Source organism: Ambystoma mexicanum, chromosome 6p (assembly GCF_040938575.1).
Source record: "Ambystoma mexicanum isolate Mex_15411 chromosome 6p, UKY_AmexF1_1, whole genome shotgun sequence".
NCBI lineage: Eukaryota > Metazoa > Chordata > Amphibia > Caudata > Ambystomatidae > Ambystoma > Ambystoma mexicanum.
The window spans coordinates 338,196,836-338,219,204 of NC_090935.1; the positions used below are offsets into that span (position 1 = coordinate 338,196,836).

The 22,369-nt window shown below is 44.8% G+C and overlaps 1 protein-coding gene across 1 annotated transcript in view; it reads right to left on the minus strand.

Moving 5' to 3' along the window:
• Positions 1 to 22,369, minus strand: part of SLC45A2 (solute carrier family 45 member 2) — a 434,015-nt gene that overhangs the window by 221,898 nt on the left and 189,748 nt on the right. Inside the window, exon 4 of the mRNA XM_069627092.1 lies at positions 17,144 to 17,287. Coding sequence (XP_069483193.1) covers positions 17,144 to 17,287 — 144 coding nt within the window. The remainder of the gene's footprint in view (positions 1 to 17,143; positions 17,288 to 22,369) is intronic.

The following is a 22,369-nucleotide window of genomic DNA, read 5'->3' on the forward strand; positions in this document are numbered from 1 at the left end:
TTATTGCACTAAATGTGCCAGTGATATATCAATGTCCACAGTGTCCTCGTTATTTAAGTCACCTCAGGGTGTAGGAGGTGTCTGTGTGCCAACCCAAAAAGGTATCTACTGATTTATTGAAACTGTAGTTTTGAAGTATATTATTGTGTTATATATTTTGCTCCCTTCCAAAGAAGGCTTATTCAACTGACTGTTTAATAAATAATCGTTTAATCAAGAAACCTTGAGATTAAGTGCTTATTTGGATACTTGGCACTGTGAATTTCTGTGTAATATCCCTACAGCTCACATTGACCCCTCTCGAGATAAGCCTAGCTGCTCAGTCACTGTACCAACCTGTGTAGTACATGCTTATACCAAGGGTTGGGTTAACTATTGCCAAGAGGACAAGGCTGGTGCAGTCTCCAACAGGGTAATGCATACAATCTTGCCTAACACCCTGCCCGTCCTTCCCCATCACGTTTGCACAGGTTTGCTGGGAATTATCCCTTTCCAGGCTTGAACTCTGTCTTCATGGTCTATAACTCCTTGCACTGCCATTGGGCTAGGTCTATAAATCTTAAATAAAAGGACTCCCTATGTCTGTCACTTTCTATGTGGGTGAGCATCATATTGTCAGGGGTGCATTTACCAGAGCCAACCAAACCACTGTTGACAGCTGTTTGACCAGAGGTGTTGGTGGTAGAAATATCACAAAAACGATTAAAAACATGTTCATTATTTAAAAGTGTCACAAACATCGCGAACTGGCTCATAACATTTTACAATGCTAATTTACTGGGGTCCTAAGGCTAGGATGGCATGGCTCAGTTACCAATGCAAACATCCTGAGAGAATTATATATACAGAATATAGCATAGAATAAAACTATCTTTAAAAGAAAAGTGGAAAAGTGACAGCAAGAGAAGCGGATACATTTGGTCCAGGCACATCCATTTTTTATTGCCTCTTAAAATACCTCGATTTTGTCTATTAATTTAATAAAATGACAAACAAAATGGGGTGGGAATGGATACGTTGTATAGGACCCCCCCCCCCTCTTCTATAGAAACAGGCTCTTTTAATCAGAACATTTTGTGTCATTTATTATAATTACATGAAGCCAATGCAGGTGGCTGTCCTAAGCTCACAATACCTTAAACAATACAAGTAACTGCGGACTACAATGAAAATGAACACACTGCGTGCTGCTGTTAGGGGCGGAGGGCCCTAAATAACGGACAGGAGCCAGCAGAGTGGAGTATGACTTCTTTATTCTTCTCCTAGCCGGCCAAGCCTTCCCCGCACACCCCCGCCCCTCACCACGTCACATCCGCCTGTGAGGTGTCTTAAAGGGCACTCACTCGTGACAACACCCCCGGACAAAATGTCCTTTCAAGTCACCTTTGCAAAACTCGCTTCACATAACATAACTTGGCCAAGTGGCAACGCTATCAACACTCCTCCACTAACCTGGGAGGCCTCCTCACATTTCTCTGGGGTCTGCCTCGCGGCTCAGGGTCAGAGCCGCCGCCAGTGTCTTCATCAGGGTACACCTGGCGCTGGACCTGTGGTCCGAGGGGGACCCAAGTTTCATCTTGACTGTCTCTTTCAGCTGGGTCGTCTTCTTCTTGTGGTGATCTTTCTTCTGTCTCTTGCATAACATGCTTAAACCTTGAGCTGTTGCGGGTCACTTCCTGCTCTCCATTAGTGGCAGTGATCATTGTTCCTTTGACAGCCACTACTTGGAGCGGTTCTGGTGCAAACTGCGAGTCAGTTTTTTTCATCGTGGCCCTTTGAACCCACACTTCATCACCAATTTGGAATTCCTTGGGACGTGCTCTCCTTCTATCAGTCTGTTCGCGAGCTTTCTCCTTCACGGCTTCATCCCTTCTGATGATTTCCTGATCTACTCTGGGCTTCCTCGCTGGGTTGGTGACGACCCTAGTTCTCACTTGATATTTCATCATGAGCTCTGCTGGAGTCCTATTAGTGGCTTCCTGAGGCGTGTTGCGGTAATCACGCAACATTCTGCACAGCGCTTGATGAGGGTCAGTTCCTTCCAGGCGTGCTCTTTGCATGGTCTTCTTAATGGACGCCATGAACCTTTCCGCCATTCCATTGGCTTGCGGCCATCTCGGGGTTACTCTTTGGTGACGGAATCCCATGTGCTTTGCGAACACCCCAAATTCATGACCACTGAACGGGGCCCCATTGTCTGACTTGAGAGTCTCTGGTATTCCCCACTCACTGAAGACTTCATCAAATGTTGCTGCAACATGAGCAAATGCTGTCGACTTGACACGTTTTACTATAGGGAATCTTGAATGTTCATCGATGAATGGCCCTCCCGTGGCCCATAGAAGTCGACCGCCACTCTCTCCCAGGGATGTTCAGGGATTGGCATGACTTTGAGTGGGACTGGCGGTTCAGGTTTTGCTGTGCATCTGCATGCTGTGCAGTTCTTTACCCACCGGTCAACCATATCGTCCATGAAGGGGAACCACACGCTGCACCTCAGCTGGCGTTTGGTGTTCTCCGCACCTCGATGTCCCTCATGCGCCGTTTTGATGACTGCTGCTCGCAGTGAGGTAGGAACGACTATCTTACATCCTCGCAGCAAAATGGAGTTGTCTTGGACTGCCAGTTCTACGTGTATTCTCGCCAGACGCTCCATCTCATCTCGAGATGCTCCTGGGTGGCTCTGGACTGCCCTGCGAAAGTCCTTCCATTTGTTGTTCTCCGTCAAGCTGATCGCTAGTGCCATCGTCGGGTCAGCAGCAGACGCGGTCGCAATGGTGTCAATGGATACGGCGGGCGGTAGTGCATTGGCAGTGACATAGCTTATGTATTCCGCATCGCCCTGTCTTGGAGTGTGGTTGCCCGCTGGGTGTCTGGAGAGGTAATCAGCAGGGTTGTGCTCGCCCCAAGGCCGATGAACGATGTCAAAATCATATTCTTGTAGGCGGATGCCCCATCTTTCAATCCTGGGGGGCATTTTCGTGCGAGGATTGCCAAACAGCGATAACAAGGCCTGATGGTCAGTAATTCGTGTGAATTTTTTTCCGATGATGAAATTATGGAAATGTTCGCACGCCCAGACGGCTGCCAGGCTTTCCTTTTCTGCCTGGGAATACGCAGATTCAGGCGGAGCTAGAGCTCTGCTGGCGTATGCCACAATGTGTCTCGGGTGAGTGTCTTGTCCACTGGTTTGTGCTAAGATTGCACCTAGCCCCACCGGACTCGCGTCCACCACTATCTCAGTATGCCATTCGGGATCAAAATATGCTAGCCTCCTTGCCTCTGTCAGAGAGTGTTTGATGGTATCAAATGCTACCTGACATTCCTCAGACCATACAAAGGGAGTGTCTTTTTGGAGCAGACGCCTGAGGGGTTCAGTGATGGAAGCAAAATGTTGTATATACCGGGCACAATATCCCGCCATCCCCAGAAAGGACCTGACGTCGGCAATCTGGGAAGGCTTATCGAGGTGGAAGATGGTCGCCACTTTGTCTGGGTCCGGAGTCATGCCATCTGCTGAGAAGATGTGGCCAAAAAACTTCAGCTTCGCCTTGCTGAACCGACACTTTTCTATATTGAGGTTCAAACCCGCATCCTGTACTGCCTGGCATGCTGCACGGAGTGCTTCATCGTGTTCACTGCGAGACTTGCCAAAGACCAAAATGTCATCGCTATAGTTGAGAGCTCCTTTAATGGGACGTATGACTTGCCGAATGGTTTCATGAAAAATTTCAGCCGCCGAGGAGATGCCGAAATTTAGTCTCTTGTAGCAGAATAGTCCGTCATGCGATGCGAACGTGGTGATTGGCCGTGACTCGGGGTGAAGTACTAGCTGATGGTACCCCTGATTTAAGTCTAGTTTGGAGAAAAGGACAGATTTGTTCAGTTGGACTATCATGTCCTCAATCTTGGGTCCAGGGTGTCTCTCCCGCTGTATGGCGGTGTTGGCTACACGCATGTCTACACATATTCTCAGACGACCGCCTTCCTTTGTGACAATCACAAGGGGGGACACCCACGGAGTCGGCCCCGTGGCAGGCTCAATGATATCATCTCTAAGTAGTTGGTTCAGTTCTTTGGACACCGCCTCCTGCAGGTGGAATCCTACCCTTTGTGGGTGTTGTGGGACTGGTTTAACTGCCGCGTCTATGTGTAACTTTATAGGTGGGCCCTTCAATTTACCTAGGCCTTGACACAGTTGCGGAAATTCCCGGACAATGTCATCCTTGGTTATGGCAGTGTTGTCGCGGGATATCAGAGCGCAGATCTGCCCTTGCTGTATAGCTGGACCCTCCGACGACTTGACTACGTCCCCCTCTCGCACTAGAATGTTGATTAGTCCGAGACAGGACGCTATCTTGTAACTTAGCAGGCAGCGACCTTTGTTGGGGCTCCTGGTGACGTGGATCACAGTATCGGTGGATTTGTCAGCGAACATCAATCTTCGTTTGAAGGACCCGACGCTTTGCAGCGGGGTGTCTGCCCCCCATTGGTAGATTTTGGACATGGACAGGTTTAGCGTCGGTTTCTGGCAGAGCGTTAGGAATTCTTTTTCACCCATGACATTCACCGTAGCTCCAGAGTCAATCAGAAAGCAGAATTGTTTGTCGCAGATGTCAATGGCTATCCTGGGTGCTTCTCGGGCTTCCTGTTCGTCCATTATGAGATTGACAAATTCGTCGCTTGTATGCGGGTCATACGTAGCGTCATAATCATGTTCACTTTGCACTTCAGCTATGAACTCGCGGCGCGTTGCTGGCGGTCCATCATATTCATCAGTAATACGCGCAATTTGTCCTTGTGACCCATAGCCTTGGCCGTCATCTTCCGGGTACACTTCTTCAACCACCCGCACATATCTCCTCGGGCTCTGTTGGTAGAACCGGGGCTGTTGAGCCGGGCTAGTGTAGAATCTTTCAATGGGTCTGACTTGCGCTCTCGTCGTGTCACGTGCGGTGGGAAACGGCTTACCTTCCCTGCATACAGATTGGAAGTGGCCCTCCCTACCGCAGTTGCCGCACTTTTGAGAGAGCGCTGGGCAGGAACCTGCATGCAGAAACGCCATCCCACACCTATAGCATTGTCTCTGCAAACGCGGGGTCGACATGTTGCTTGGAGAAACGCTCTTGTTCCCAGCGTGGATCGCAGCTATCACGTCACTTTTGTCAAGTTGTCCAGCGGCATTGCTGGCTATGTGAGTGGCTTGTTTTTCAACTCTTTCGAGTATACGTGCCATTGCACTTACTTCTTCGATGGTGACAGTTTTTTTCAGGAGTTGCTTCTGTAGCGTCGCCGATACACACCCTTCAATCACTCTGAGTCGAAGCGCTTCATCAAGTGAAAACGCGTCAAATTGACAATGCGCACCTTTGACGCGGAGCCTCGTGAGAAATTCATCCACAGTCTCGTCAGTGCGCTGACGGCATTGGTTAAAGACATATCGTTCATAGTCTCTGTTGGGAGCAATGACAAGACGTTTGTTCAGGGCTGCGATGAGGGCATCAAAATCAGCCATTTCCCCTGGCGGAATGGTTTTGATAAGTGATTTTATCTCTCCCCCTGCCGTGTTTATGAACATGCTGCGCAGTCGAGGGGAGTTTTCTTCTCCAGCGGCCTCAATGAAATTATTGAAGTCCTCCAACCATTCCACCCATCGAGGTCCTTTATCTGCCTGAGGTGTCATGGAAAACGGGGGCGGCATGCGCCATGCTGTGGCGGTGGATCTGGTGACAGCTGGCGCAGGTGGGGGTTGAGAGCTGGAAGATGCCTGGGCAGCAGTGGTGCTCATGGTGGCGTGTAGGATGTGGCCTCAGCGGTGGGTTGGAGCTGAGTCGTTCTGCAGGCAGGTCGGCACAAAGTCACAGAGGTACTGGGACGAGGAAGAAGGCCCCAGCAAATGAGGAGTGGTGATGTAGAAAATATATATTTTTTTTTGTTTTTTCTTTTTAAGCTCTGTGGGCCCCTGGTAGTCTGTGGTTGCTTTGTGGTGGTGCTCAGGCTGGCGGAAAGCACCAGGCGCCGTGTGCAGAGAAGTCTTCTACTGCACGGCAGCTGCGTGCGTGGCTTCCAGGGATTCGGATCGCGTGTGAAGGAGGAGGAGGTGGGAAAGGGAGGCGCATCCACGGTCGCGCCCCCTCCGTTTCAGCGGGGATCCGCTCGTCGGTGGGATCACCAATGTAAAGGACGCACACGGGGGGGGATGATCCCCAACGTGGCGGGAAGGAGGACCGCTGGCACCAGGGAGAATCCTCGTCGCCAAATGTTAGGGGCGGAGGGCCCCAAATAACGGACAAGAGCCAGCAGAGTGGAGTATGACTTCTTTATTCTTCTCCTAACAGGCCAAGCCTTCCCCGCACACCCCCGCCCCTCACCACATCACATCCGCCTGTGACGTCCACCTCACGAGTGAGGTGTCTTAAAGGGCACTCACTCGTGACAGCTGCCAATCTTTACTAATTAACATTTTATTTAGATTCACACAAACCTACAATATATTCCTTCGGGCTGTGAAAAAGAAATCTTCATCGTGGAGAATGGAAGTCATACCTATTCAGAATACACGGACAAATACATTTCACTAGGTTGGGATTTTTAAAAGAACATGACACATTTCAAAATGGTTTAAAAGAAGAAAAGGTAGTCGACAAGAAATGAAACGCGTAACACCAGGTTTCTAAAAACTGAATTTCCTATCAATCCACCTCCCAATTTCTATTTTTTATGGTTTGGGGATTATTCTACTTTGATGACAAACTGGAGACTTCATGCAGGTGTGTTTCAATCCCATGTCAAATCAGAAAGTCGGAAGTCTTGTGAAACAACCCAAGAAATTAAGAGAGCAATGCCATCCCCTTTTCAGACACGTCTAAAGGAATTAGGTTTGAATCTAGTGGGTATTTTTGGCTGTACTATTTTATACCATAGACAGGAATGACATGTCTGTTTGGTGCTGTCCACTGATTGAAATCTAGGCAATCAGGTGGTCTCCTCAACTTCCTGAGATCCAGAAAGACGGTACTCTCTCCCCACCCCACCGTGGCCCACTTCAGCACTTAGAAAATTCACAATGGGCCAACTTCTTTTGCCTTCTTCAGATTTTGGTGCAAGTCCCTTCAGCCAAATTGGATGTGTGTCAGCAGGCAGTGAGATAACGACCCAGGTTCCTTTATTCCCCTCTATGGAAACATCAGGTGTTGTACTCCAGTAACCCCAACGCATGCCGCATCATTGGAGTCCAAATTCTGGAATAAAAAGACCCTCCCACCAGAGCACTTCCCTTCTTGCTCCTATTTGCACATTGAATTTGATGTGTTATGAGTGAAAGCTGAATTAACTGATATATTCCTTTTAAATATTACAATTGTTTGCATGAAAATATTATGTTGGTGATAACATTCACAAGGATATTCTGAATCTGAAGATATAAAATGTAGGTTTCTCGCACAAGATGAACGAGTTATTAAAAATAAAAAAAACATACATTTCAAAAATAAACCACAGAATTTGTGTTCCTCTGATGAATCCAGGTAAGTATATAGTTTCATTGAGGAGGAACAGTGAAAAGAGTGGAGGATCAGTAATAAATCATCTATTTTGAATTGGTTATGAATTCTGTGCACCATTTGAAGTTAGCTTTTGACTACACTTGGCGGACTTCCATCTGCAGGTCTCATCATAGTTGTGGACCAGACTTCCATTAATAAATCAATGTCAGGGTGATCTTTCAGATTACGCGGTGTGATCCTGGAAGTCTGCCATGCATAGGTTGAACAGCATTGGTGCCAGCACACACCCCTGTTTAAGTCCTTTATCCGTGGGGATATTCAGAGTACAAGCCCCCATACTGCTCAACCTCACCTGAATGCATGTACCCTCGTGCAATTGCACCGGTATACTGAGCAGGTTTCTTGGTATATTCCATTTCGCTAACTTTAATCACAAGGTGCCTTGCCACTGAGTTGAAAGCTGCCTTCAAATCCACATATAAGGCACAGCAGAGGATTAATGTGTTTTTGGGCCGCATGCATCAATGTTATTTAGGTCAGTATGATATCTGACATGGCAGAGCCAGCACGAAAGCCTGCCTGAAATGTCTAACAACTTGTCAGACTCTGCCCAACTCTGTAGTTCCTTCAGCATAAAGGTTGCAAACACCTTACTGGAAACCACAAGCAGGGCCTATAGTTTGAGAGATCCATTCGGGAGGAGTTTTAAAAAAAAATATATACTTGAATAAGCACTGCTCATCTCCACGACTGTGGTATTATCGCTTCTTCAAAAAACCGGTTGATGGTAACCACTAATATAGAAGCCCAAATCTCAGGATCTCTCAGCAGCATTGCACTTAGCAACGTCAAAAGACAACAAGGGCACAATTACAAATCTCCAACCACACAAAAAAAGGTTTCCTACCAAACGCAGACACACTAGCATGAAAGGCTCAGGCCTCACTGGCAAGTGTGAACCCTTTCCATGCACCTAGCCGCCATACCAGCATATGCAATGTTCTCATATGGCTCACCAGCATGCAAATACCAGGAGTCTCGCTAGCACCCACAACCATGCACCTCACAACATGCTCTCCAAACTCAGCTGTGTACATGAGCCTGAACTGCTCCTATTTTTCCTAAAGATCAACAAAGCGAAAAGTAATCAACATTGTAATACATAGAGTTAAATTTCCTTTGATCACAGGACCACCACCCTCAAGTGGAGCCACCTAGCATCCTAAAATGCAAAGGAAAAATGCCATTCTAAGAATACTGGAACACCACGCTTCGACTTCTGGGGGAACCCGAAAGCTTCAGACACTACAATCCTTATTGAATAACCATTCCAACCAACTGTCCAATAGCAGAACCACATGCCCAGCATGTTAAAACGTACTTAAACGTAACGCTTGAACAGTAAATTACACGTAGTAAACCAAATGTAATACTGTGGTAAAGTCCTTTAGGTTAATAGCCTGCAACATGGGAATAACAGTACACCCTTGTACTCTTCGGCCACATGTAGAACATCCCAATGCCACACAATGATAAACTAACATGGAGCTTGCATTTGTAAACATGACTAATCATAACTTATCCCAAATAAAATACTACAGAAACAATTCACAATGCCCAGATTAATCAGTACACTGTCTGCCCATTTGGCTAAACCAATAAGCATTCTGGGATTGAAACTAAAAAGTACAGGAGCACCGAAATGAGTACACATGCAGAGGATAACAGCTTTAACAGCACCTCTCTACACAGCCTTGGTCAGTACCCTCTACTCCCGACAGCCACACTGGGGCAGACAATAGCATAGGTCATATACTCCTACTCGAGGAGCACCAGACCAGGTTTCTCCTTCATCAGTATTGTCACCAGAGCCTCACTCAGCACCTTTGCCACCTCACCTTCCTTGGCGATCAGAGGATACAGCTCTGACAAATTTCCAGGACAAAAAAAACTCATTTCACTGTTCCTCCTCAAAGCCACAGTTACATTATGCAAATCACAGTGTTATAAGGATGCTGACTTTATACACCAGATATCAGTCACAGGCAGGTGGTCATCCAAACATGTAAGTATCATTGAGAGACTTACTAGTACATCCATCCTCTAACTGTCCATCTATAAATACTACTCCTGGAACATTCAGCCAGATACGCATTCATCACCAACACAGGATTCCATAGCTCAAACATATCAGCAGCCATAAGCACACCAGACAAAGATGACCACTTAAAGATCACTGTGAGGGGTCAGAAATGAGAGGCAGACAAAAAGTGGTAATATTCTCAACTTTAGCCATTTTATTAACAGAAAGGTTGTTGGATAAAGGATTAACTTTCCCTATCCTATCGTGAATGTCCCTTCCCTATCCTAACGTGAATGTCCCTTCCTATGAAAGTAAAACCAAAGCAGGCTGACCATGTGTCCAAACTAAATCTGACCCTCACACTAATGTACATAAGCAAAAGATGCAAGGTAAAGGTTTCAAGCTTCAAAAACAGAAATGTGCAAAAACCCATTCATAAAACATCAACCAAAACAATCCTGGTGTCCAGGAGTTGGTTGCCTTAACCTGGATTGTTTCAGGAAAACAGTCACTGTTCTGTGTCACAACCAGTATTTTAAAGACAATACAAATGTCTCTTTAGCCTAACACTCTCCTCAGGATGGCAAAACAAATGTTCCTTCCACAACACTGGTTGTAATATGGCAAAGGAAAGTCTTTCCTACTTTTCGGGATGGTTAAGCAAATGTCTTATCTCCAATAGTGATCAAAGTATATAAAAAGGCAAATCTTTTCAAAGCTTCTGGTTGACAAAATGTTCAACTGAAACAACAACTTAATATGACCAAATTTATTTTCAATACAGCAATTCAAAGTGAGTTTCCCGTTACACTCTCCTTCCAGGAAACATCTCAACTGAAAACACTTGATATCCTGGTTTACTTTCCTGCCACGAATATCTCCCCTTTTGGCTCAAACAGATCCCCTGGTGTACTCTCCTGCCAGATATCATTCCAAAATAGCTCACCACCTGATACTCTCATCAGGTCCATCTGCAACATTTGCATCCTCCTTATAGATCAATCACATAATTGAACCTCTTCAATAGTACAACTTGGTTGACTTCTGTTATTTGTGCTAATTGCCCCCCCTCCCATACTGGCATCCCATGTGTGAGGGATTGTTTAAGCCTTGCCCGTCAACCTTTCTTTCAATCTCTCTTGACTCTTGTCGATGCTTGATCCAGGTTTCCCCCAACTGACATCTCATGTCAAGAGAATTGTAGCATGTTTGACTTCTCTTTTTAGTTCTATATGGTTGGTATTTGTTAAAAAGCAGGTTCCAGGCTCTTTAAGATTTCTTCAGGTAAGTTTATTTCCAAGTTCTTAGTTACATATCCACATGAAGACATAAAGGACATAAGCTGTGACAACACCGGCTCCCATCACCCAGGGCCAGCCAGCTGTAACCGCCTCTACACAGAACACCCACTCAGAATATTCCATCATCCACACATAAACATTCCACATGACATCTCAAGCTACCTCACCTCAGACAGGCACAATACAACACACCTCCCTCCTTTACTAAACCATACATGCACAGAACAAGTCACATACCAGAACACCACAACTACCACCTTCCAAGATATATGCACACATCACACTCAAATGGCAGACAGACACTTCCACGGCCAAACCCAACCATCAAAACTTCACACCCTGACAAACTACATTCCATGTACCAATAACAAAAATACTGTCATCCATCTGCCTGTTCCTGCCACAAACAAGCAGCTGGGCTCTCACCCCAGGTCCTGGCCAACCCTGAAACTGGGCTACTTCACCTACATTCCTGAACAACCACAAGACTGCTACACCACCTACCACCTGCCCCCGCCTACAACGACGCGGGTGTCCAGGCTGCCACCCTGGAACTCCAGCAGGCCTCTAGACTGCCACTCTAGAGAGCTGAGACCTCAAAGCCTCCAAAACGACAACCACAACCTCACTCCAATAGGGATTCACAAAGTGGAAACACAAAACATAACTGAGACCACAAACACCCATGGACTCAACGCCACATGCATTACACCAGACCAGATTGTGCAAACCTTCCAAACCCATTGGGAGCAGTGGCCACGCACTTCCAATGCCAACATCAATGACTGGTAAAAACTCAACGGTCTTATAGCAAGGAAAACATCCTAACCCAAAACAAGCTGTTGAACCCATGGATACAACGAAATCCACAATAAATACTACAAGTAACATAGAAAACAATTTACTCATCATCTGAGGACTTACCACACTCAATACCGACGGGTCATTACCAGGCGTCCCCAGCTTCCCCTTTACCACCAGCTACCTACTGTCCAATGTGATGAGAAGGATACAAAAAAAACCTAGAGGAGACGCTACCTCCCTCACAGAACAACCTCATCGCTGTTCAACCTTTACCGGAATCAGGTAACCCCTATAACCAGACCAATCCCCTCACATGAAATTAGAAAATCATAACATCCTTAATTGAAAGAGTCGAGGTGCTACCTCACTCTAGAACGATCGCATGGGTGTTCAACTTTTACCATGACAGGTAACTACCCAAACCAAACTAAAACAGTGTAAGGAAAACTATATACCCCACTGACGACACCCAAACAATTCAAACCATGCATTTCACACTGCAACACTTCCATGCTGAATGTGAGTTCACCCAATACCCAACACTCACTGACTCTCTCCAACCTATCTGAGTCAGATTCATCATAACATGCATTCCAAAATCATAGAATGCGGCAACCATATGCTGTAAACAATATATAAACCGCATTGAAAACATTTGCGTTGTGCACAGTTGAATACAAAACCATGTTGCTCATAGTAAGTAAAATCCCCAAAACTAACACTTTTATGAACTAAAACGTTCATAGCCATTTGTAGGCTCTTAAGCGAACCTATGAGTCCATAGCCATTTACACAGGCTCTACTGACATGTGCAATATAGCTCAAAATCCTCAAAATGATTAAAAGCTATCACACTCATACCACCCATCTTACACCAACAGCAACAATTTATGCACATTAGTGTCCATGTGCCATGGTGCTTGGCACTCGAAACCTGCAATTCCTCAAAAGAATTATGCTAAATACCCTTCAATACAAAATATTACCACACTATATTGTCACTGTTTCACGTACCCATTTACATAACAGAACAGCGCCGTTTAAGATGCATGTATATCTTCTATAAATACAAACTCATTTGCATCCTCGCAGTGCCCCCATTCTACAGATTCACAGCGCACGAAGGCACTCACCATCCTGTACATGCAAAAATGCTCCGTCAGTTTTAAATAGGTATATTAAAGTTCCAAACTACCCAACATTATGGCTGTTACTCTCTGCACAAGCCTATACCCCACCATACTGTCGTGACCTAAAAATGTCACCTTATTTGTTGGCTGCTACCTGTCGCCTCACTAACTGAGATGGAGCGGCATGCCAGCATCACAATACGCCGTAAATGTCTCTTTTGCCAAGCAGAGACCACAGCATTTGGCACCTAAACAAACCATGTCTCATGGATCCGATTCGTATCATAGGGTTCCCATGTTCTAAGCATTGTTCATTCCTGCCTTAATATAGCTGCACACATATTTTGCTTCCTTCCTTCTAAGACACATGTCTTGCCAAACGTCAGATTCCTTAAAGTACTTTCCCTTTTACATCCTCAGGGCAAACAGCACTTATAATACGAAGCTCTAACCATAGCACATTCCAAAGAACATTCTATGCTTCACCATCTCCCCCTGCTGCATGTGTGACATCATCAGTCACTACTGCTCAGCAGGGCTATGCAGAGCTTCATAGGCCAACAGTCGTTCACTTCCCAGGAGACCTCTCCACGAAAGGCTCATAAATCACCAGAGTTTCAGACAGCCAAAAATATGATGTGCACGATAAGCACAGTACGGTGCTGCCAGGCTCCCATAACTTCAAAGCCTGCAATTATCTCGTGAGAAGGACAGCATTTAAAACAGCAGCTCCCCATTGCTATGAGTGCACAAGACATGGGAGTGGCGTGTAGTCAGGCAAACAGTCCTTGTTCATGTCAAATTCACATCCATTTCCCAAACACAGAGCAGTGTCTCTTTTTTCTATTGCCATTCTAACTTTAAAAAAAAAACGTAGAGTAGCATCACATTCCTCCCAGTGGGCTAGCTCTTCATTAAATCTCACGGAGGACCAGGGTACAGCATTTGCTTTCAACATAAATTTCCCAGTATTGCCAGTATTATCTTTCACCTGCTGGTCCAGCGCCATCTCCAGCCCCCAGGGAAGAGCTCTGCCTCCTACTTAGGAGCTGCGCATCCAAAAAGGGGCCTTTTTCTTGAACTTCCCCTGAACCCTTGGACGCAGTCCTCCTTCCTGCTCCTGGAGCTGATCCCTCTGCAATGGGGCCCAATTCCTGTTCCTGCCCCTGCGCTCTGGGGAGCCATGTCAGGGCTTCTTATTGAAGACTCCCTGGGGCCCAGCTTGCCCACTACTTATGTGCGCCGGTCCCACCAAAGATGGGGCTTTAATCCTCCGGCTCCCCCTGCACCCTGGGTGATGGGACTTACAGTTTTTGGGGGCGGTGTTGTCCTTCTCCAGAAGGTTGTCCTTCCTGCACCCCCCGCAGCAGGGTCCTCAGTCCATCAGCTTGTGGCACGTAGGTTACCAAAGACCGACTCGTCGCCATTGTTAAAAAGCAGGTTCCAGGCTATTTAAGATTTCTTCAGGTAAGTTTATTTCCAAGTTCTTAGTTACATATCCACATGAAGACATAAAGGACATAAGCTGTGACAACACCGGCTCCCATCACCCAGGGCCAGCCAGCTGTAACCGCCTCTAAACAGAACACCCACTCAGAATATTCCATCATCCACACAAACATTCCACATGACATCTCAAGCTACCTCACCTCAGACAGGCACAATACAACAGTATTCAAAGTGCTTTCCAAACGCAGGTCCCGGGGCCCCCTACGCTTCTAGGCTGACTAACCGGTTCACTGTGCGGCTGATGTGGGTCGCTGTGTCAGCTTGTGTCCTTCGCTGCCAGGACCCGTGCAGCTCTGCAGGACTGCGTCTCCTCTTGCGGCCCTGCTGCGTACCGTTTGTTTTCTCTTCCCCAGAGTTCCTCTTCTCCGGTCCCGAAAGCCACATATCTGCTTCTGGCAGATTACGCCTGTTCTCCCCACTGCTCTTCTCTGTGGGATTTCCTCTGCCACCGGTCTTGCTTCCCACTCCACACAGTCGGCAGCCTTCCTTCTCTCTCCTTTCTTACCCTTACTGCAGGTGATCTGGTGATTTAAGGGTCCCACACAGCTGTCTAGGTTTGTGACAACTAGACTGCACGTTACTCTTAGAGTCACATTTCCTCCACATGGACTCCTTGCTCCTCTTCCTCATCACAGTACCTAAGGTTTTCTCTGACTGGAGCCCCGGGAGCTTTCAACTGATTTTGTGTCACACTGTTCAACAGTTGCATCAAAAATACAATCACCATTAACAGATATTTAATATGTTCTAGGTATACCATGGACACATGAAGACTGAATATGGTTTTGTTTTGAATATTGACATCAGGCCATTAAAAACTCTGGGATTAAGGGGTCTTCCTCACAAGAAAGACCAGTAGACCACCTCTCTCCTGTTGAAGTCACCACTCTCCCCTGACAGCCATCACCTCCCATGTGATCCACCCTCCAAATACCACCCCCGGGATGAGGATCACGATCAGGTAGCGGTTGCCTTCCCCTGGCTACATGGGAGAAGGCGTTAGGGTGGGATCAGTGATGACTCTGCAGGATTCATCACCTCACCAAGGTGCGTTAGTGAAAGAGCCACAACTTCCTATAGACATGAATTCCTGGGCGCTAAAGCAATTAGAAGATCATTTAGAATGTACATACTTACTGTTTCTGCCTACACCATGATATTCAGTTGAAAGTCTGCAGCATGAGTGCATGATCATGAAATAGGTGTAGTTTTCCTGTTTAGAATGGTTTAGAATGTAGAAAACGAGAACATGGAGACTAACTTTATTGTGTTAGGGTTTATCCACAACATTCATTCACATTCCAAGTCTTATATTATATGATAAGTAAAACATTATAAAGGGATTTGTATTAGGATGTACTTAACTGTAATGATATTAAGCTTTCAATAAGGCTGGTGCAATGATGTAGGAAGTCCTACACATGGTTACACTTAGATTCACTAACCCATACTGCAGGGCTACAATTTAATGCTTGGTGGGCTAACATAGCACCCCTGTCCTATCTAGTATTGGATAGACCTGGAACCCAAGAAGACCACGTCAGATTAGCAAATTCATTGTATAGTGATGGTCACTTGTCTACACTGGACACGACTAAGCAGTACGCCACATTCTCACTGTGAAATTACTGCACTCAGGCTTTCTGTCATGCAACAGGAAAGTCCCTGTGGGTAAGGGTTATATGTCTGAAGGTGAGCTATCCCCAACATTTTCCTTTCACCGTCACCCTTGAGAGAAATGGACACCTAAGAATTCAGCTCTTCTCCCTCCTCCGCTTACCACTCCTATTCGGATTTGTTTCCTCGGCTGGTGACCAATTCTCTCGAAGTCCCTCAAGACATTCCTTTTCCTTTACTATTCCCTATAAACCATTCATCTCTTCCATTATGCTTTTCTACTGCTTAAACCCACCACTTTTACCCTACAGATTCCCAAATGTGTTCGTTTATACCTTTACCATTTCGATCTCTCTGCAAGCACCCCTCAACCCATCCAAGATTGAAATTATTTTCTGACGAGTCCCTTCACGACACTCCACCCCCTACTTCTACTCATTTTTCCTCTAGACTTTCTTCCCCTAGTCATAATCCCTGCATCATTTTTTATTCCTTTATTAAATCACAGTTCTGTGCTTGCCATTCACAACTTCAAATCATCCAGAAATATCAGCCCTTTTCTTAATTTCTCAACTAATACTCTTGTTCGTATGCTGGTTTTCCCCCCTTCGATTGCTTGTTCACGTTTTCCTTTTTTCTCCCGGCCTATACACTCCGACCCTATAATTTTACTTTTAACGCCCCTAGTCATCGCCTATGCTAGCTCCCCTACTTGTTCTTACATCTCGTACTCTTTTGAAAATCTTCGTTGATGGATCTTTCTTGCTAGTTTCAGTGTTGCTATTAATGCATTGTTTTTAAATGTACCACTGGACCAGGACCATCTTGACTCCTGTTTGTTTATTCTCCACTTCATTCTGATCTTTTCTTAAAGGCCCTTTCCAATCCCCTAGTGCTCAGTTACATTGTGTTAATGTTCCATTTTGAATACTACACTCTGGAATGCCATTCTCCCTTTACATTCTGCTCAGGTGCTTGCTTCTTTTGGCTCCTATTTTAAAGCTCCAAGCTAGCCCCTTTGTTAATAAATGTACATTTACTAACACAATGTCATTACATGAATTCAATAGACCATAGACTGTCCAATTTGTGTTTTCTCTGGGACAAAAGGTTCACTAAGTCACTTTCAAAAAGCCTAGAATGTGATACTGGGCATCAACACACAGCCTACAGAAAGCATAACCGTCCACGTACCTGACCCATGAAATCTGTGAAGAAAAGCATGTTGGAAAGAAAAGCGGTCCATCCAATCAAGTGGCTCACACACAGATAGCGATAATGAAGGGGCATGCTCACGATGGCCTTCACTAGAGAGCTCAAGGTCATCCGTTTCTGCACCTGAAAAGGAATAGATAACGTTATAGCATGTTCAACCCAAAATCGGGACAGTCAACAAATGTGGGTAGAAGCAGGTCAGGAGCTTTTGTGAAAATTGAACATGGGCGTAGGGGACACTAATTGTGTGTGCTGTGGCACCGGCTTTATTACATTAACACTGTGCCATTCCATTTCTTGAGAATCACATTAATTGATTTAGTTATTTTCATAATGGATTTATAGCAACACATGTACCCAAGTTTTAAGTGCTTCCACACTGCTTTAACGCCAAAGTGCTTTACAAAATTAATGAGTGTGGTAAATTAGTCCATGAAAATATAAGAAATACCATGAAAAAGACAAGCTTAAAGAAAAATCCACTTTAGATTTAAGTTTCCAGGACCTGGGCATTTTTTGATATAAGAGTTGGATACTGGCTTGTGTAGGATGCGGCATTACTAATATTCCATTGAGAACCACTCAAGAATCAAGTACGTCTCACTTTGGCACTAAGCACTTTATGACATGTCTGCATACACAATCAGGAACCAAGGTGTAGATGTCGGAACATTGTCTTTGTGGATCGCCTGAATTACTGGTAGCTGGGGTGAGGTGTCAGACGTTGGTCTCCAATCGGGTGGTCCCTGTAACAGTACTTTGTATTATGCCATTGTGGGGATTACTTTGGACTTTGTGGAAGCTATTACTTAACAGATATCCTCTTGTAGTAGTTAATCTTTTTGATGTTTAAGATTTGTTTTCATAAATTACTAAGCGGAAGGCAACCTCAAATGCAGCAGTAAAATGGCAGAAAAGCAAAGAAGTTTATGGCTCCTATTAATAATGCTATCCTCCTCCTTAATGGGACCGAGGTATTATTCATTGATCTGGGGTGGGGGTAGAGGGGGTAAGCATTCAGTTTACACTAAAGCAAGAAGAGCTTTGACAAAAGGGGAAGGTAAACCTGGATATTACCACAGTTCGCTACCTGCTTCAAAAGGATTTAAAGAACACTAAACCTGGAGTTGAACAGTCCACATTACCCTTTTAAGTACTATCTTAAGTACTATCGCCAAACCTTCAACAGTTTGTGAAGTACAATGGCCTGTAGATCAGGCAGAAGGTAGGTAATTTCGAATAGCAGAAGCTACAACACTAACCAATAGTGCAAAATACGGACTACATGCACACTACAAAAATGCATGCTACTACATCAACTACCCCTGTACAAATTGATCTGAAGCCCCACCGCTCATCAATGATGACACTTGCGGTGGCAATGTGAACGCTATTTCGGAGACATTCACTCCACATGTACTGCCCATCATGTAATATTTTTACTATCTGGCACTTCACTTCTGAAGCTAGAAATGAGTTAAGTGTGGGAGCTTGTTACAATGCATAGGGGCCTTATGATATAAGCATTTAGTTAGACCCTACTTTTCCAAGCTTATTGGTTCGCCATCTACCAACATGACCTGCTAAAGGGTCAGGGGGATAAAACCGCCAGATAGTAAAGAATTGTGGGTATTCATTAAGACACGAATACAGCTATTGCTACTAATACATCAAATTCTTTACCTAAAATAGATGCATCCTCATTTCCCTTACTCGCCATGATCTACAAGCATTCTGTGCATGTGAACCCAGTACTCACTAGAAGATGCAGAGCAAATCAGGATCAAAGTGTAGTATTTAATGTTGCCCGAAATCCCCTTATAAAAAGATGGACAACAGGGACTTAAACGCAAAGAAACCTAAAACAACAGTTACTCCCTGCCTTAGTGGAAATTTTAAGATGATGGGTGTACCACATTCAACTGTGCATTTGAAAGCAAGACTCTTGGAATCAATTGCATTCATTGCAGAAATCAAATTAGATGCGTAGTGACATTATTTATGCTAATAGATTTGTAATACAAAATGACACAAACTTGAACTGACAGAATTGTGTGTGTGTGTCAGGATTTCCTTGCCTTACCCTTTAGAAAAGATTACCCACAAGTAACACAAGAATACTGTTCTGCGATGCATGCTACCTTTTTGAAAACGTAACTTATATTAGAACTCCAATTTACTCAGGGAATGTGGTTCTGGAAAAATATAACAAATGTAGAATGACAACATCCCCCTCTCCCCCTCTCCTCCACTCCAACAGGGAAATCTGCAGCTGAGACAGATTCGTTTTCATTTAATTTGAACCTTGCTTCCTGGAACGTGGCTGACATCTACTCTTGAGTGATGTGGATTGGCAATTCAGATGCACTGCAAAGTGAGACTTCTGCAAACTCTCCATTTGATAAGCATGTTTACTCAAGCTTTGCAGTCCCTTCCATACAAGGAAAGTGAATGGCTTAAGGGTGCTCTTTTGAGAAGGATGAAGGCAGATCTAAATGCTAGAATAGATCTTATTGAAACTTGGTCATTAACTTAAGACAATCTTTCCACAGGATTTTATTATGACTCCCTTCAACATCAATATTCATCCACATCTCCTAGGACTGCTATCCAGTGCTTAGAAAAGTGATGATTTTAATGTCCAATTTGACCCCATTATTTCACTCGGGGTGGTGGGAGGAGTTGTGAGTTTATGTGGGCTATGTGTTGATTGGTGGGTTGGTGCACATCATCCTATTGGATGGGGAAGCGCCTGCGTGGGTCCGCCCACACATTCGGTAATTAAGAAGAAGAAGAAGATATCACAGAGCTTAATGCACAGCCCATATGGCATATGCATGGGAATACAAAAACTTTAGGGACTTGGCATGTGAGCTTGTAATGGACGAACCAGTGGTAAAACACTCAGGCTACTCTTACACTACACATAAAGAAGCCTCCTCTCCTAGCTAATTCGATTATAACGTTATCTTGAAATGGGGATAGTGACAGCACATAGAAAGTGATCATAATCTGTTGGTGCTTACATGGAATATAGATATATCTGAACCAAGAAGAGTGCATATACATCAAAGACTCCTCAGAATTTTGTGTTAGTTTAAACCTATGGGGTCGCAAATGGAGTCAGATTGGCACAGCAGTGCTTCTACCGAAAAAGTATAATGTAATGTATCCCCGGTTATGTGGGTCCCGGATTAGGGAAGGCTATTTGGGGCAGGAGTTTTAGGACCTCATTACAGTTTTGCTGGTGCAGTAAATGTTCTGGTAAATCTGCTGGTAATTCCAGCAACAGCACTTTTAGTGCAGCAGCAATACAGTTTGCCATGGAGTCACCGATTTACATCCACCCAAGAGCTGGAGGTAAATCTTGCCCCACATGAAGAAAAATGCCAGAATTACCAGCACCGGTAATTCTGGAGCCAGTAATTACGGGAATCCTCTGTATGAATGGGGACATACCTTCTGCCGGAAATTCCAATAGACCGAGTGCCAGCAATGGTAAGTCAGTTTGGTAGTATCCCGCCGGGTTTACCGGCGGGATACCACCATACTTGTAATGACCCCCTTAGTGTTCTGTGAAGAACTGGTGAAACTAGTTAAACCATTTGTCACAACAACTTGGTATCCCGCCGGTAAACCCAGCGGGATACTACCAAACTTGTAATGACCCCCTTAGTGTTCTGTGAAGAACTGGTGAAACTAGTTAAACCATTTGTCACAACAACTTGCGCCACTAAAAACAAATAATCCAATCCCATAGACTCTTGGTATGATGGGGGATATAGAAGAGCTAAAAAGGATCTGCTCGAGGCATTGAAAGACAAGGTAAAATGCAATAGAAAAACTGTAAAGCAGCTTAAGTCAGATTAGGGGGTGCAGACATATTAAAAATAAAAAAAGATAAGGTCTGACAGTCATGGAAAGAGTTCCTGTTAGCACAGAGAAATCCAACAAGTGCTTTTTGAGAGAATCCTTGCGCAGGGGTGTATATAGGGTCCCAGTGGCCCTCTTTTTGACCCCTTTGAAATATTTATTACACAATGATTCCATTTCCAATGAGTATTAAATTCCATTTACAATATGCATTCAAGCACGAGGGCTAACACAGTGAAACCATTATACCACCAAAAGGCACAATGCTGTAAGACGTATTGAGCCACCAAAGAAATCGCGATGTTCCGGGCCCAGACCATCGACCAATTGTTTTGTTTAAGTCTGATCTATCAATCGCGGTGAGGTCCCGTTTTTAGAAAACTTGTTTAACTCAATGAATAGTGAATACAATACCCGACGTTCATGCGGTTTGGTGGAAATTGACTTTTTTAAAAGGGGGCAGGGGGAACTGCATGATGCGGACTGTTTTAAAAGGGGGGGGGGGAACTACATGATCCAGTAAACTATCACCCTATTTTGCTCCTTGTTGCCCTGGGCAAAGTGTATGCAAAAACATTGGAACAAAGATTAAATTAATGGGCAAAAATAAAGGAAAAGGAGCCATTGAGCACACCCTAAGGTTACGCTGGATGGTTCATAGGTATTTGAGGCAGAGTGGTGTGCTTCTAGATTTGTTGACCATATAGCAGCTTTTGATGAGGTCAATTAAGATCTCCTCTGAGAAACATGGACATCACAGCAGGTCCATGTAGTGTTATGGACAGCTATTACATCTCTCCAGATGGATAAAGTAGCAAACGTTAGGTGGGGCCAGGGCAGTGAAAGATCCACCCGCTCTGAGAAATGTTGGTGTGCCAGGGATGCCTTGCCGCTGATCTCTTGGTTTATACAAATTTATACTGCAACTCACCTCCTTGCCCCGACAGGAGCGGTCCCCACATTGAATGGAGGAATTAAGAATATTGCTATTTGTAGATAATGCTGTTCTTCTATCCACTCCTCTAACGGGCTTTAAGTTAAGTTATTAATGAGTTTGTTTCCTGCCTGCTGTAATGAATAATTTAGTGAGAAATGCTCGTAAAACTAAGATGTCATACCAGAAGCAACACATCATTCAGCTCAGCCTGAATGGTGTCAAGATTTAAAATGTGGACCGTTTTGATTACTTGGGAGTACATTTCAATAAAAGTATAGGCGGTCCCATTTAAAATGTGACCTGATTATGAATAGTGGGGGCCCCAAATTCCGTTTTTCAAAGATCTGGTGGGAGAACAGTGGCTTCCAATATTAAAGCCTAAACGGTGCATACTA